At 55.3% G+C, this 16,684-nt stretch overlaps 1 protein-coding gene across 1 annotated transcript; it reads left to right on the top strand.

The window, feature by feature from the left end:
- Positions 1–4,554: 4,554 nt before the first annotated feature.
- FXYD2 (FXYD domain containing ion transport regulator 2) lies at positions 4,555–9,119 on the top strand. The gene is made up of 6 exons (XM_011926865.1): positions 4,555–4,645; positions 6,576–6,608; positions 6,807–6,881; positions 8,304–8,340; positions 8,503–8,533; positions 8,827–9,119. The coding sequence occupies exons 1-5, from the start codon at positions 4,615–4,617 to the stop codon at positions 8,525–8,527; spliced, it is 201 nt and encodes a 66-aa protein (XP_011782255.1). The 5' UTR covers positions 4,555–4,614; the 3' UTR covers positions 8,528–8,533; positions 8,827–9,119.
- The last annotated feature ends 7,565 nt before the right edge of the window (positions 9,120–16,684 follow it).

Raw genomic sequence — 16,684 nt, 5'->3', positions numbered from 1 at the left:
CATCCTGATAAGAAACAGCACCTCTCTAGACCTCCTAGTGTCCATTTCAGCCCTGTGAGGGCTCCCTGGGATGTCATGAGTCCCCCCCTCAGGACAGGGAGTGTTGCAAAGGAGGAACAGAGAGGCAGGAGTCACAGTGACCAGAGCCCTGTCAGAGGCTGGGGCCAGAGCCAGCCCCTCCCAACTTTGCTTCTCTGTGTCTGCGTTGGGGTGGCCATGCCAGGGTGGCCACAGGAACCTAAGGGAGACCCTGTGGTCCCAAGTCAGCCACACAGAGACTGCTCACTGCAGCTTAGCTGTCGGCAAGGCCTTGGCGGCTGAGGAACAGAGACTGCCTGGGCAGCATAGTGTGCTGCCCTGCGTGGTGGGACACCCTGTGTAGTGGGCTGCTCTGCCTGGTGGGGCTCCCTGCGGCTCCCTGCTGGCTCCTGGATCTGACCCTGCCCTAAGCCTAGCAGTGTTGTCTTCTGGCCATTCCCCTCTGATACCAACCAGCAGCCCCCAGAGCCTCATTAGGCTGCTGGTGTCTCCAGCTGAGCCCTCTGAGGTGTGAGAGGTGGGCCTGACATCACAGCTGGGGTGAGCCACTGTGGGCTGAGTGAGCCACTGCGGGCTGAGTGAGGGGTCTCAGCTGCGGAAAGGGCAGGCCACAGGAGCAGCCCCCATCACAGCTCTGGCTCCTAGCCCTGCAGCTGCTCCCCATTCTCTGCCAATGACCAGAACGACACAGGAAGCTGGGACCGGTGCCTTAGGTCCCAGGACAGGGTCTTGGAAACTATTCCCACTCCCCCGAGAGGCTGCAGCTGGGCCTCCCAGTCTCAGGGGACGCCTAGCTATAGACTGGGTCTTGGGCAGGCTACGTCCAGGCAACAGCCCAGCTGGGCTGGAGGACGGAGGTGCAGCCGAGTAACGTTCAGGGGACCCACCCATGCTCCTGAAGGTCTCCCTCAGCTGCCACCAGCCCAGGGACCTGGGGAAGACTGGGTTCCTTGATTCCTCCTGGCTCCTGTACCCTTTTCGGGCACCCTGGGCTGGCTGTGGCATGGAGCCTCTCGAGGGAGAGGGCCAGGGCCGGGGCTGTGGTTGGCTCTACTGCATCTGACAGCCTCTCCATCCCCAGGTGCCAGGTGGAGGTCAGAGAATCTCCCCTGGCTTTCACGTGGATCCCTTGCCCCAACCTGCCCCAGCAAGTGGGCACGAGGTAAGGGCTCCCTTGCCAGCCCCTCCTCCCTGCCTGTGTCTCTTCCTGTTTGTGGGCTCACCTGAGGTGTGAAGGGAGGGAGTGCCACTCTCCATCCAGGCCCCGGGCAAGTGGCACCTCCCGGCTCTCCTGCACCCCTGGAGACAGCCAGCAGCTCCTGCTATGGACAGGTGGTACCTGGGTGAGTCCTCTGAACCCCATTCCTCCTCCCTGCTCAGGCTCTGACACAGGTGCCAGCCCCGTCCCTTTCAAGTGCACCCACAAGCTCCCCAGAAGCACAGAAAAAGCAGAAGGGAAGAGAGGCAGAATTTCCAAAAGAGAGTATTTCCATGTGGAGTCACGAGCCTGCTGTGAAACGTGTGCAGAGCATCTCTGAGTTGCGAGGGCAGGGAAGGCAACTTGTCCAACCACCTCATTTACTTGTCTGTCCATCCGTCCTTCAGAGATGCAGGAACTCAGAAGCCAGATTGCTGGCTTCAAATTTTGGTTCCCCTACTTTCTGGCCTTCTGACCTCAGGCAAGTTATTTAACTTTTCTGGGCCTCAGTTTCTTCCTCTATGAAATGGGGTGATAATAATGCCTTCCTTACCTTGTAAGAGTCATTGTGATGACTAAAGAATTAATTTCTGGCCGGGCACAGTGGCTCATGCCTATAATCCCAGCACTTTGGGAAGCCAAGGTGAGTGGATCATCTGAGGTCAGGAGTTCAAGACCAGCCTGACCAACATGGTGAAACCCCATCTCTACTAAAAATACAAAATTAGCTGGGCATGGTGGCGCATGCCTGTAATCCCAGCTACTCAGGAGACTGAGGCAGGAGAGTCACTTGAACCAGGGAGGCGGAGATTGCAGTGAGTCAAGATCATGCCATTGCACTCCAGCCTGGGTGACAATAGCGAAACTCCGTCTCAAAAAAAAAAAAAAAAAAAAAAATTTAATTTCTGTAAAGTATTTGAAACGGTGCCTTGCACACAGAGTTTAAAAATGCAACTAGCTTCCAACTATTGTTTCCTATTCATCTATCTATTGATCAATCTATCATCCATATCTATCTATCTATCTATCTATCTATCTATCTATCTATCTATCTATCTATCTATCTATCTATCCATCTATAGGTGCCTCCCCAGGCACCTCCTCCCCCTGCAGCGGGAGCCCTTCCATCCACACTGCAGCTCTGCTTGTGACCAGGGTAAATATTACCTGGCACTGTTAATGTTTAATGCCCCCACCTCATCCCCGGCCACCCCGCCAAGAAGCAAAGACAGCAGGAAGAGGCAAGAGGAGACAGTCCATTTGGAAATGACTGGGTTGTCAACAGATAGATAGACAGACAGACAGACAGATAGATAGACAGATGAATTTATTTAACTTCCCACTTATTTTTACACTCTTATTATTCCCGAAAGAATCCACAGAGGCTTACAAACATAGACAAAACACAGTAAGATGACACAATCCTGTATAGTAAAGGGAGCACCCTTGTCTTGTGTGGAGACGGCAGTAGCTTTGGTAGCACACCTTCGAGGGTCTGGGCTTTCTACCTCTGGTTTGCCATTAACTGTGTGTTTCAGGCAAGTCCCTTCACCTTCCTGCCCTCGGTTTTTCTGGTGTACCCAGTGGGGATCATGACACTGCCCTGGCCACCTCCAGGGACTATTGTGGAAAGCAAATGAGCAGCCTCAGTTTCTTTATCTGTAAAACAGCGCTAGCAGGAATTAAGTGATGCAGTGCCTGCCAAGAGCCTGGCACATGGTCCATCTTCACCAAACGCTGGCTCTGCTGGGATGTTTGCACAAATATATATTCCTTGACTCTGGAAGCAGAAGGAAGTTGCACACCTGATCCTCAGGGCCATGACATTCCCTCCAGCTCACTCATTCGTGCCCATTTTCATTGGAGAGTGGCTGACTTTTCCATGTCCCACAGCAAACATTTGCCAAAAGCTAATGCCTGTTATTTCTCTAATCAGCACACATGTAACAGTAACAATGATGCCACTCACTGTGTGCCAGGCCCCGGGATACGCTCTTTGCATGCATTATCTCACTTCCCCTCACAACCACCTTAGGAGCTGGATACTGTGCCCATTTTACAGATGAGGAGACTGAGGCACAGAGAGGTGAAGTAATTGACTGAGACCGTACTATTAGCAAGTGCGAGGGCCAGGGTGTGAACTCAAGTGCCAAGCCCTGCTCCTGCTTGGGGAGGATTCATAGATAGAGTGGCTCCCTTCAGGAGGGCTCAAGCATCCCTGGTGGCCGCTGGCCACTAACCTTGGCTGTTTGGTGGGCATTGGGCTTCAGCCTCTTCTGGAGCCCAATTCAATGGACTAGAACTTACCGAGGATTCCACAGTACTCGCGACTACCCAGCACAGGAGTCCCGGGGTGAAGGAGGTCACAGTGGAGTGGGGAGGCTGCCTGCGAGGTGTGGAAAGCAGCTGTCATTCTCCACCTCCCCCACACTGGCTGTGTGACCCTGGCAAGGCCCCCACCTCTCTGTGCCTTAGACACCTGCCTCATCAGTAAAACGGGACACATAAAGCTTAAGGAGATGACCATGAGGAAAGTGCTTGGTAAACCAAGAAAGCAGGGGATTCTCCCTGCGATAAAAGTCTTGCCCCGTCCTTAAGGATCCTGCATGCGCCATGGTAAACTGGCAAGGAAACAATCCGAGAGCCAGGCCAAATGGTGCTAGGAGGAAGTGCTGGGGCGGCAGGGAAGGAGAAATTAGCTGGGGATGACTGGAGCCCTTCCCACTGAGGCGTGACCTGCAGGGTGCACGTTGATGGATGAATAGGAAGACAGATGAAGCACCCCTCTGGAGGATCTACTGCTGGTGGGCTTTGGGGGTGCTCCAGGGATGTGGTGGGGGAGCAGTGGGCCAGGCTCCTAGGGACCACTGCAGGAAAGCCTCCAGTACCACGTAAGGAACAGCAGCTGCAGCGGTGGCGTCCATGGTGGCTGGTGCGGTGGGCCCTGCCTGGGCTGGGGGCCCTGTGGGACCCCTGACACTGCCCCCGGAAGCTCCCAAGTACAGTGTACACTGAAGAGATTGTGCAGCTTCCACTTTCCTGTTCCCACCGCCCCAGCTGTGGCTTCCCCGGCTGGCAGAACAGCACCACCGCTGACCCATCCCAGCCCTTCTCTTTGGAAATTTCCTTTGGGAAGGTTTAGAAACTCAGCCAGCCCCTCCCTGCCCCTGCCTCCCCACGCACCTCCTAACCCTGCAGCAGGAGCCCCTCCATCCACACTGCAGCTTTTCTTGTGACCAGGGTAAATATTACCTGGCACTGTTAATGTTTAATGCCCCCACCTCGTCCCCGGCCACCCTGCGGAGGCAGCCAGACACTCTCCAAAAAGCAGAGACAGCAGAAAGAGGGGAGTGGAGACAGCCCATTCAGCTGGGGAAATGACTGGCTTGTCGATGGACGGTGGTGAGTGTGCTGGTGTGTGTGCTCGGGCGTGTGCGAGGCTGGGCGGCTCTGACTGACCTGCCTTTGCAGAGTCAGCTGGACTCTACTTTTCCCTCTCCTGCCACCTCAGCCTTCCAGAGTACCCAGCCCCTCTTCCTGTCGGCCTCCTCTCTAAGAAAATTTGCAACTTAAAAGAGAACCCTGCTTTAACCCCAGAGAAAGAGAACTTGAGTGGCAGAACGGCAGCAGATAGAAGATGGAGAGCTGAGCGTCCCTCCTCGGCCTCCTGGCACACACCCGCCCTGAGTTCAATGCATCTAGCTAGACCATCTGAACCTGGGCAGGAGGCAGACGGGGTCCATCTGGCTGGGGAAGGAGCAGGCCCCTCTGGTCAGCCTTCCTAGGCTGGATTTGGGGTGAGAGCCCCCCAAGTTCAAGTCACACTCCTCAAAGGCTTCCTGTCACAGGAACTGACTCAGGCCTGGAAACCAAGAGGGGTGCGTGCTGACAGAGGTGGGTTTTGAGCCAGATGCAGAAAGGGGAGGGTGCTGGGCAGAGAGGGTCTCGGCAAGTGGTTCAGGGCCAGGTGACCATGGAGGAGGAGGTTTCCTGGAGTTTGTGGGGAAGCCTTGACTTGGGTCTAGCTGTTGCTCTGCCACTTTAATCCCCGTATGATCTTGAACAAGGCCTGAACCTAACCCAGGAAGACAGCGCAGTTGGCCTTCTGTGCGGGACCTGGGTCCCTCATGGTCTCCCTGAGCACCCAGCACCTCAGGCCCGTCAGGATGGGCACTGACTCTTCCTGGCCTGTCCTTTCCTGGCCCAGGGACTGGCTGCTGGGGACAGCTGGGCTTGCCAGACCCTGAGTCTCACCACTGCCCAGGGGCACAGTTTGCCACAGCCTGAAAGGTGCTGACTTGCGCATTCCTTCGTCCTGGGGCTCTACTTCCCTGGTGCAAGAAGGGGCTCCAGCAGGGCAGGAAAGAGTAGTGGCCCTCAGCTGTGGCAGAAGCGTCCTGGCCAGGCCACCTTCTGGCTGTCCGGGGTAAGTGTACTCAGCTGCAGGGCACCGCTGTGAGACCTGCCTGCTGAGCAGCTCCAAATCCGGGGGAGGCCGCTGGAGGCAGGGGCAGGACCTTGCCTCTGATGGGCTCCTTCCCTCCTGCCATTGAGAGGCGGCAGAGCAAAGGGCTTATGCACCTCCATTCTCAGCCCCCTGCTGCCTGGGTTCAAACCCCAGCTCGACTTCTGACTTGCTCTATAACTGCGGGGGAATTACTTCTCTGCACTTCCATCCTCTTGTGGATGACACCAGAATGACATTGACGCCTCATAAGGTTGCCATAATGGTTAGATGAGTTAGGGTCTTGTTAGCTTTTGCCCGGTGCCTGACCAGCACTATATATTAATGTTTCTTAACTAGATCTGCTTCCCCTGAGGATGGTAACGTAGGAGAGGAGGTCTGTCTCAGCTATTATTAGGACTTCGGACAAGTCTACACATTGGGCTCAGCTTCCTCCTTCTGTCTGATCAACTTTAAGGTTCTCTTTTATTTATTCATGCATTTCACAAATACCTGCTAAGCACCTGATAGCCAAATGGTCCTGTGGAGAGAGGCCTCTGGGAGTCTAATGGGAGAGGCCTCTCCTGGCCTTTTCTACCATGGTAGGAATCAAGGAGCAGGAGATCGCCTCCCTTCCGGAGTGGTCAGAGGCCCCCCAGACAGCACGGACCCCCCTCTGACACTCGGTATCTGGGCCCCAGTGATTGTGTCTGAAGCTGCCTAGAGCAGAAGCCTGCTGGCAATGGTTTTAGCAACACTCCCGCTCCCAGCCTCCCCTCGCCCGCTTGGACCCTCGGGGGTCCTCTGGGAAGGGAAGGACAGGGAATTCCAGCTGTTCCTGTGGCTGGCCCACCGTTGGTGACTCCTCTCATCCCACCTCTGGCTCTCTCCTAGGCGGCAAAGGGGATGTGGACCCGTTCTACTATGGTAAGCCTGGGCCCCTGTTCACCCTTCCTGAGCCCTCAGGACCCCTCCCACCAAGCAGCGGCCTCTCCCAGTCCCAGGTCCACGCTCTGTGCCCCTTATCTCCCCCCGTGACCACGGGCTGCTGCGGGCCGGCTGCGGGGAGACATGGCTGCTGGGAGAGACCACCCATCCCACTCCTCTTGCCCTCTCTTTCCCGAGACTATGAGACTGTCCGCAATGGGGGCCTGATCTTCGCCGGGCTGGCCTTCATCGTGGGACTCCTCATCCTCCTCAGTAAGTGGGGTGGCCTCCAGGGAAGGGGTGCTGGCCGGGGCACGTCTATTCTCAAGGCCGCTGAGCAGGCTGGCTTTCCGGAGTCCCGAAGAAAGGGGTGAGCCTCCCCACCACGCACACCCCCTGCAGGATGTGGGAACAGGTGCCCGGTGGGGTGCCAGGCTCTGGGAGCAACAGTGGTTCCCGCTTGCTCAAGTGCACCCTCCAGTGGGCCCAGAAGGAGCCTTGGAGGTGAGAGTGAACCTGCGGGGCAACCGGAGGGCCAGGTAGGCGGACTAGGCCCCCCGCTGCTAACCATGGTCCCAAACTCATCTGTTAAATAGGGATAATCCCACCTGCCTCACAAGATGAGGGCTGGCATCCAAAGACACAGCAGTCAGGACAGCGCTCTAAGAATGGTCCAGTGCAGACTCAGAGTGTTCTGGGGGAGAGAAGGAGACTTATGTATCCTCAAGACCCGAGGGGCACACAGCTGGAGCTTCATAACTGCACATTGACTTGTTTTGGTCCAACCCAAAGAAAAACACACAGAAAACACAACCCATGGAAAGAAGATACAGCAAGCACACCTGTGGGCTCTGGAATTCTATGCACTTGTGCCACTGCACCCCACCCGAAGGCTTGGACCACAGTCCTGTGGGTCTCCCCATTTTCCCATGTTGCCCATGGCAGCTCCTGGAGGGCGGTGCGGGGTGGTGGCTGAACACATAGGCACAGGAGGCAAGTGACCTAGGCAAGGGGCTCTGCTTTGGACTTGCTGCCATCCTTCTCCAGGTGTTCACCAGGCAACTGTGCTGGGGGCACCATGATGGCCCAGTCTCTGCTGCTGCTCTCGATATGCCAACAGCCCACCATGGATCTGCTCCAGTAAACATTTGCTGACTGACTGACTTAGGTTCTTGAAAGCCTGTGATTCAGCCTTACATAAAAAGAAAGAAGGCTGGGCATGGTGGCTCATGCCTGTAATGCCGGCATATTAGGAGGCCAAGGCAAGAGGATCTCCTGAGGCCAGGAGTTTAAGAGCAGCCTGGTCAATACAGTGAGGTCCGATCTATTAAAAAAAAATGGTTTTTTAAATCAGCTGGGCATGGTAGCATGTGCCTATAGTCCCAACTACTTGGGAGGCTGAGGCAAGAGGATTGCTTGAGCCTGGGAGTTTGAGGCTGCAGTGAGCTATGCACCACTACACTCCAGCCTGGGTGACAGAGTAAGACCCCATCTCAAAAAATATAAAATAAAATAAATAAAAAATAAAATAAACTAAAATAAAATAAAATGAGACAGTCAAACGTGGCCTCCAAGACTGACCCTGCAGTCTCGACTGGCAGGAGGGAGGTAGGAGAGACTGGAAGAATTTTGAGTCTTCCAGGATCTCCTTGGAAAACGAGTCCATGGAAACAAATCTCCTTTTCTCTTTCCAAGGCAGAAGATTCCGCTGTGGGGCCAATAAGAAGCACAGGTGAGCACTGCCCGGGACGACCGAGGTGGGGCTCCGGGCTGGGGAAGAGGGGTGGGCTGAGGATTTTGTCTCTGCCACTGTGGAGGGGTCCCCAGCCTCAGGGATCCCTAGACCCACCCCTCCCCCGGCCCTCTCACCTGTTGCTTTTCCTTCCCTCACCAGGCAAATCACTGAAGATGGGCTGTAACAGCAGGTATGCTAGGAGGGCCCGGGGAAGGTGGCGGGAGGGGAGGGCAGGCTTGGGAGCAACCGGGAAGAATTCTGGCTCCTGGACTGGGTAGGGGAGAATTTTAGGGTCATCCACACATCAGCCAGGTGGTCTGTCACCCATCGTATGTTTAAGATGATTGCCAAGGGCCTGGCGTGCAGTGTGTGCCACAGGAGATCACAGAGGAGCCCTGGAGAAAAGTGAGATGGACAAGGAGGAAATAAAACCCCAACCTCTGCTGCAACCCGCCCAGCCCCAACCTGCCCTTGTCTTCTCAGCCTCGGCGGTGCCACCCACTGCACTGGGGCCAGCTGGGAAGCCAAGCCCTGCCTCTGGTACCTCCTCTTCTTCCCTGGGCTGTAGACCTTTGTCCCCATCACTGCCAGTGCTTGAGCAGAAGGAAGCTCCAGACTCAATGTGACCCCCAGGTGGTATCGCCACCTCCTGCCCCTTGCCACCTCATGCTCATAATAAAGCTGGCATCAGAGACCGCTGCTTCTCTCGCCTGCCTGCCTATCTGCCTCCTCTGTCACCACCAGCCTCTCCAAGTTCAAGTACAAATACAGCCAGGTCTCATTTGTTTTTTCAAGTTAATTGCTCAGGCACTTGTCTGCCTGTAAACGCAAGAAGTTCAGTGTTGTCATCTGTAGGCCACTCCTTGTACCCCCTGAACTGGCAGGAGCCCTGGGGACAGAGGCCTCAGCCTGGCTTTTATGAACCTGGAACGTCTGAAAGGCCCAGGGGGTCAAAGCCACGGTCCTGTTGGATACCTACAAGGCCTCTGCCCCAGGCGCCAGGCGCTGCTGCTAGGATCCTGGAAGCAACCCTGCCTAGGAGTTGCTGCGGAGAGGCCCCAGGCTACCAAGATGAGCCTGTGTGTGGTCACATTCCTGTGCTCTGCCATTTTCCACATGTACACCCTTGGGCCAGGGTGGGTGGGTCCAAGGGGCCTGGTGCTGAGCCTCCGCACATGTCCTGAAGGAGCCAGCCCTCTTCCCAGCCCCCTCCTGGTACTGAGCTCAGGCCACCTCTTTCCACTCTTGGGGCCACCTATTTGGAGGCTTGGTTAATTCCAGGGTCTGGGGCCAGGGAACAGATGGTGAGAGTGAGACCATCGACACACTTGCTCTAGTCCCCGTCCATGCAGGCAGGGACCCACCCAGAGCAGCCTCAGCCTGAGATGCTGTCAGGTCGCTCTGCCCACCAGTGCCCAACTCCTAATGCCCATGCCCCCTTTGCTATGAGTCCAAGGCTGAGGTCATGGAGGGAGGCCTCTGGGAGCTTCTGCACTCAGGAAGGAGCCCACCTTTCCTCTCCCTCCCTTCACTCAGAGGCCTCTAAGGCTGGAGGGATTGTGGGATTCTGGCACCACCTAGTGTCTGGCTTCCTCATCTGGGCCTGCAAGCTTTTGAGGGAGGGGAAGGGAGAACTGGCAGGAGAATCAAGCTACTGGAGCAGGAAATGAACAGGGCACGTTTGGGGGCCAGAGGCAGGATGGATCCCGCTCCACCTGGGAATTAAGCTCTTTGTCTTAATCCACTTCCCCCAGTCCCTGATAACCACCAACTCTCCTAAAAACACAGAGGCTTGAGCAGGGAAGGGTCCTTAGAGAGCAAAACAGACCATCTTCAATTTACAGAAGGCGAAACTGAGGCTCTAAGAGAGGCCGTGGCTTGTCCAGAGTGACATGGCCAGCCTGAGTCAGAGCCAGAGGTAAAATTCAGGTCTCTGACTCTCCTTCAGGTCTCTGACTCTCCTTCCAGAGCTCTTCCCACCACACAAACATCCAAAGGACGGGGAGTAGTTGGTGGGGCAGGAAGGTGGACTCCCCACTGACTGCCTGGGGGTTTGGAGAGTGAAGGGGAAACAGAGAAGGCCTGGGGTTGGGGGGGGAGAAACTCCAGAGGAGACCAGGAGCCACACAGAGGAAGGCCTGGTGACTTACAACTCAGCACCAAGTCCTTGTGATACCCCACTTCAAAAGTGGACTCATTGGTGTCGGCCAAACCCTTAAATGGAATGCAATTTTTCTATGCAGGAGATAGAAGCATACACTTGAGCTCTCACTCAAGGTTGGGAGGAATGAACACGAATGGGGCAGGTCCAGCCAGGGTGACTTTCAGGAGGAGGGTCCCAACCTCTTGGACGCAGCAGCAAGGCAAAGAGGAGGAGGGGTATTCCAGACCTGTGGCCCACATAAGAGCACTGGAGAAGAGTCAAGTTTCTAGAATGTTCTAGAATGTTCCATACAGAGGACAATCTAGCCTACCACCCTCAAAGGGAAATTTCACCTGCTCTGGATGAGTCACTTCCCTTCGCTGACCCTGCCTCAAGTCCTCCCTCCTTATGAAAGGTGAGGCTTTATCAGGTCTGAATCTGAGGGGCTTTCCAAACCACCACGTACCCAGATTCCCCCAGCCCGGTTGAATATGAGGCTTGGGGGGTGGCCTCTGCAGGCCGAGGCTTAATGAGCCCCATGGCTCCAGGTGGCATTCAGAGGCCTGGGACTTGCTTCCTAGCCAGGACTCTTGTGAACATTTCCCTTCCCTCTCCAGAAAGGTCACACGGGCTGGCAGTTACTGAACTTTCGCTTCACTTTGGGATTTTCCACAATTCAGACCTGCATTGAGTCACAAAGATGTACCAAGCCTGGGAAATGACTGGGTGAATTACTCTTAATCACACAACTCCGACCACGATAGCCTCCGTCTGAGGGCGCAATTCCCTTTCTGACCACCAGAGGGAGCATGTGGCTTGCGCCGAATCCCCTCCAATTGCGTGTTTTCAACTCAACCTTTCCAAGGGCCTTTGCCGGGAGGAGGGGCTCCTGGCTCCTGAATGGTCCGTCTGGTGCCCTGATTTCCTAGGAAAGCCCTCAGCTCTTCCCATTCCGCTTGTTCACCCCCCCAGGTACAGCACTTGCCCCACTCTGGGGTAATTCTTGGCTGTGGCGTCTCAAGTGCTCATTCCTTCCCAGAGGCAGAGACCCCACGTGATCTACACATCTTCCCCAAAGCCTGGGGAACCGCGACGCCTCTAACCCTGTAGTCTGAGTAAATCAACAGTAGGACATGGGGAGGGGCAGAGAAGTCAAGCAGGGACGTTTGTGGGGCTGGGAGGGGAAAGAGGCTTTGCCTGAGTAACTCTTCTCACCCCAGCTGCAGTGAGTCTGATTCAACTGATGGGACATCGGTGGTGGTTCTGCCTCACCAGGTGAACTCGAAGTGGAGCAAAAGGTGACAGTCACGGCTTAGTAGGTGGGCATGGCCAGGCGAGGGTGAGGGTAACGCAGGCAGGTTGAGCAGGTGAGGGTCCAAGGGAAACTGGACTTGTTTCACTGTCTGGGGAGAGGGCAGGTAGCTCTGCCCCGCCAGCCCCTGGGAGAGCAGTTCCAGAGCCCCCAGGCCCAGAGGTGCTGGCCTTGGGCAATGGGGTTGCAGGGTCTCTGCTAAGTCCGCTGAGTCCTGGCCTTCCTCACAGTACCCATGAACAGGAAGAGCTGGGCAGGAAGCCCAGGGAGGGCCAGGAGAATTAGCCTGTGAGCCAGCAACCAGTCCCACCCCTATCCCTTGCTAAAGCGTCCACCACCCAAACCCATCCAGCCTCTGCACAGCTCCAGAGAAAGAGCCCTGTGGGCATGGAGGCAGAAGGGCTTCTGCTGGGTTCTGGCAGGCGCTCCCTGATTGGGTGGCCTGGACTTCCCCATCAGAGGAAGTAGAGCCTCAGATAGGCCAATCTCTAGCTCCTACAGGCTGATCTCCTGTCCAGGGTGAGGGTGCCCCTGGTATAGGCCTCCAGTTTTTCTAAATGCTTTGGGACATCAGGAGAAATCTCCACCCCGCCCCAGCAATTCTGAACTCTCTCTTGCACAGGGAGCAAGGAAGGGGTGCCCCAAAGAACTGAGCATCTCCACTGGTGCTGCCTCTAGTGAAGGAAGTAGGCTCCCTAGACAGACAGGGCTGGGAGTGGAGGGAGTGAGGGGTGTTGTGCTGAAGAAAGGCGCAGGGCAGGGGGTGGTGTAGAGTCTCCTCCCAGGCTCTCCCTTCAACCCTCCCTCTGCTCTGTAGGGCAGGGCTGCTGCGGGGAAGATTAGTCGCCCCCCTGTTGATCCGTGGCCCCAGGCAGCTGAGCTCTGAACTGCAATTCAGCAAGGGCCTCTGGGGCAGGTAATCTGTGCCTCACCAAGCGCCCATTCTTCATTCCTCGCAGGCTGCCTGACAAATGCCTGGCCAGCGGAGATCAGAGGCAAATGCCACGGCAGCTCGGCCCTGTTGTCAGAGCGAGTCACTGGCTGGGAAGATGGATTGGGCCCGGCCTCGGAGCCAGGGCCACAGCAGCCTCCTTCCGGGACATCGGGAGGGCAGTGCTGAGCCCAGGGCTGCACTGGGAGAGCCACAGAGGGGCCCGAGTGTCCTAGCCTTGGAAGAATCCCGGGGCTCAGACTCAGTGCCCCCTCCCAGGTCCGGCAGCAGAAGGAGCCTCACAGACTGCAGACACTTCGTGGTTTGCCGTTGAGTGATTGAGGACTTAGGAAGAAATCCGGTTTACAACTTCGAACCTTCATTCCTAGAGCTTCAACCTGACACTGGAGGGGCAAAGAAGGTGGCATTGGGAGACCAAGGGAGGGGTCTCCCCCAGGCGTGGATGGACCTCATGTCTAGAATGGACTGGGATGAGCTGTGTTCAGGAGTGGCGGCTCCCCAAGCCCTGTTTTGGCAGATTTGATTTTCAGTTTATAAGCATGGGGCCTCAGATGTGAAGAGAAGCTCAGAATTCAGGGAGGTTCGGGGTCCCCTGGCAGGTGCCCTGCCCTGGTCTCCTGCCCTGCCAGGGGACCCCGAACCTCCCTGAATTCTGAGCTTCCCTTCACAGGGTGCAGGTGAGACCAGGTCAGGAACACTCCTGAAACAGTGGAGGCCCAGCCTGGCCTGTCCCGCTCCTATGGACTTGCTGGGCTACCTGCTGTCACCCTGAGTGACACCACGAAGTTCCTCAGCCCCAGGAGGCCTCCAGTCACCATGGCTGCTACGGTCTGTAGATGTCTACACTTGGTTCCCTTTTCAAGAAATGTTCACTGTCACTTCCCCAAAGGGCTACTTTGGTGTCACTGAGAGGAATTCCCCCTGGTGAGCAGGGCAGCAGGGAGGGGAGAAGAGGGGAACATCCTGAGCTGGGGAAGCGATTTGTGGCCCCGGAAGCCCTGCCTGCATCTCTGCGCAGACCACACTGTGGAAGATGGAAAATTGGCTTCACTGCCAGCTCTGCTCTTGGCTTGCTGTGTGACCTTGGGAAGGCCCTGGTCTGTCTCTGGACTTGGCTTTGGAAAAAACAGGCACAAAACAAAAGTCCCAAGCTTCAGCTCACATGTCAAGGAGCTGTGACTTTTCAGGGGAAGGGGTAAGGGGAGAGCTGTGGCTGACCCCCTTGTTCCCTCCTGCCCCTTGGGTAGCTGTTCTTAGAGAAAAGCTGGGTACACCCCCACAGTCCCTGCAAATACATGCTTGGCGTCCTCCTGGCAGTGAACACAGAGGCACCCAGCAAGTGATGAAGGCAGACAAAAAGACACACTTGACAAAGCAAAGGAGATGAGGCTGGTTTGGCCCCCAGCCAGGAGCACGCTGAATTCTCTTGTGGTCTCTGTTTCCTGAATGGCCCATCAATCAGTAACCGAGTGCGTGCCAAACCCAGCCCACACAGGAGCCCGGTGTCCTCTGCTCTGCAGTAAATACTACTTCAGGCCTTATGTCTGAGGACCATATGCTCCCAACACAGCTAATAAAATCATCCAGGAGTAGCCTGGAGGCCGCAGACACCCGCCCCAGGGGGCAGGAGTGAGACGGGCCAGGCTGGGCCTCTGCTGTTCCAAGAGTGTTCCTGACCTGCTCTCTCTAGCACCCTGGGCACCTGCCAGGGGACCCCGAATCCTATGAATTCTGAGCTTGCCTTCACATCTGAGGCCCCACTGATTACAAGCTACATGAGGGCAGGGATTGCATCTGAAAGTTCACCCACCGATCCCAGTACCTCGCCCCGCTTTGGGCACCTAGAGCACCCTCCATACATGTTGATTGAGTGCACACGTGACTGGCTGCCTAGAGGAATGAAGGAGTGATTGATTACTCACCAGGTGGGCCGCCCCTGCCCCTGCTCCATGTCCCCAGGAGCAAGGAAGTTGCTGGGCCAGGGTAGGCAGCTGGGGTGGTCTGAGGTGTGCATGATCCCTTCTTCCTTGGCCTCACAGTTAGGGTCACAGGCTTTGGAATCAGCAGACCTGGGTTTGAGCCCTGGCTTAGCCAATAATGAACTATGCATGTGCAAGCTCCCCTGGAGACTCAGTTTCCCTAAATGGAGAAACCATCTTTAGCCTGTGGACATTCTTTGCGTGAGGTCGATTACGTCTGAGGCTCTTTTTAGCGTTAAGGCGACGCTGCGGCTTTTCCTGTGCCCGGCCACGTATCCCTGCCCCTTCCTTCAATGCTTCCGTGTTGGAGAAAGCTTGCTTCTCTGGACAAATTGTGCAGGGAGGACAGAGGCCCCTGAGTCCGCCCTCAGACTGGCCAGGTCTAGGGAGAGGCTGGCGCAGCCATGGGCCCCAGCCCCACGCACTCCCGGGCACCACGTGGGCCACAGCGTAGACTTGGCTGGCCCAGCCTTGGGGTCGCCCCGCCTCCTGGGCCTTCTGCCAGCTCAGCCGTGGAGTCCCCACTTCAAAGTCAGCGGAGGGTGGTCTATGACTACCATACCCAAAGCAGGGATAGTTTGTGAAAAAAGCTTCTTGATTATAGGTTTCTCCTTTGTGTGTGTGTGTGTACGCGAGTGTGAGATTGTGTGTGAGTGTATGTGAGTTCTGTGAGTGTGAATGTGTGTGTATGTGAGCTAAACGTCTTACATCCAAATACTGGGAACTATGAAGTGTGAATGTATGTGTGTGTGTTAGTGTGTGTGATTGTGTGTGGATGAGTGTGTGCACGTGTATATGAGTGTGTGAATGTGTGTTACTTGTGTGATTGTGTGAGTGTGCAATTGTGTGTATGTGTATATGTGAATGCATGTGCACGAGTGTGTGAATGTGTGTGAGTGAATGTGTGTGAATGTGTGTGTATGTGAATGTGAGTGTGTGAATGTGTGACTGTGTGTGTGAGTGTGAGAGTGTGTGAATGTGTGTGTGAATGTGTGTGTGTATGTGAATGTAAGTGTGGGTGTGTATGTAAATGTGTGTATGTGAACGTGTGTGAATGTGAATGTGTATGTGTGTGTGAATGTGTATGTGTGTGTGTGTATGTGAATGTGTATATGTGTGTGTGTGAATGTGTGTGTGAATGTGTGTGTATGTGAATGTGTATGTGTGTGTGTGAATGTGTGTGTATGTGAATGTGTATGTGTGTGTGTGAATGTGTATGTGAATGTGTGTGTATGTGAATGTGTATGTGTGTGTGAATGTGTGTATGTGAATGTGTGTGTGAATGTGACTGTGAATGTGTGTGTATGTGAATGTGTGTGTATTGTATGTGAATATGTGTGAATGTGTGTGTGTGTGTGGATGAGTGTATGAGATTGTGCGTGCACGTGTATATGAGTGTGCATGAATGTGTTACTTGTGTGATTGTGTGTGCAATTGCGTGTGTGTGTATGTGAATGTGTGTACATGAGTGTGTGAATGTGAGTGTGTGAATGTGCGTATGTGAATGTGTGTGAATGTGTGTGTGAGTGTGTGTGAGAGTGTGTGAATGTGTGTGCATGTGAATGTAAGTGTGGGTGTGTATGTGAATGTGTGTGCGAATGTGTGTGTGAATATGTGTATGTGAATGTGTGTGTGAATGTGTAAGTGTGTATGTATGAGTGTGTATGTGAATGCGTGTGAGAGTGTGTGCGTTGCTAGTTGTGGTGGAACTGGGGAGGAGCAGAGCAACCCAGGAGAGTGCGTGGGTGGACCTGGCATCTGGAGCCCTGCGCAGCGATTCGGCCTCCTCAGCTGAGAATCAGAGGTTTTGGAGGACACCATTCATCTCCTCCAGTAGTTCTTAGAGGCTGGCAAGGACACAGGCTGGGACAGGGAGTGAGCCCAGCCTCCGGCTTCACTGTGAGACATGACTGGGGTGAAGGGCAGGACCTGTGTAGCGGAGAATTTGGCCGCTG

Source organism: Colobus angolensis, unplaced genomic scaffold (assembly GCF_000951035.1).
Source record: "Colobus angolensis palliatus isolate OR3802 unplaced genomic scaffold, Cang.pa_1.0 Scaffold7, whole genome shotgun sequence".
Classification (NCBI taxonomy): domain Eukaryota; kingdom Metazoa; phylum Chordata; class Mammalia; order Primates; family Cercopithecidae; genus Colobus; species Colobus angolensis.
This window is presented reverse-complemented; position numbering and strand designations above follow the sequence as displayed.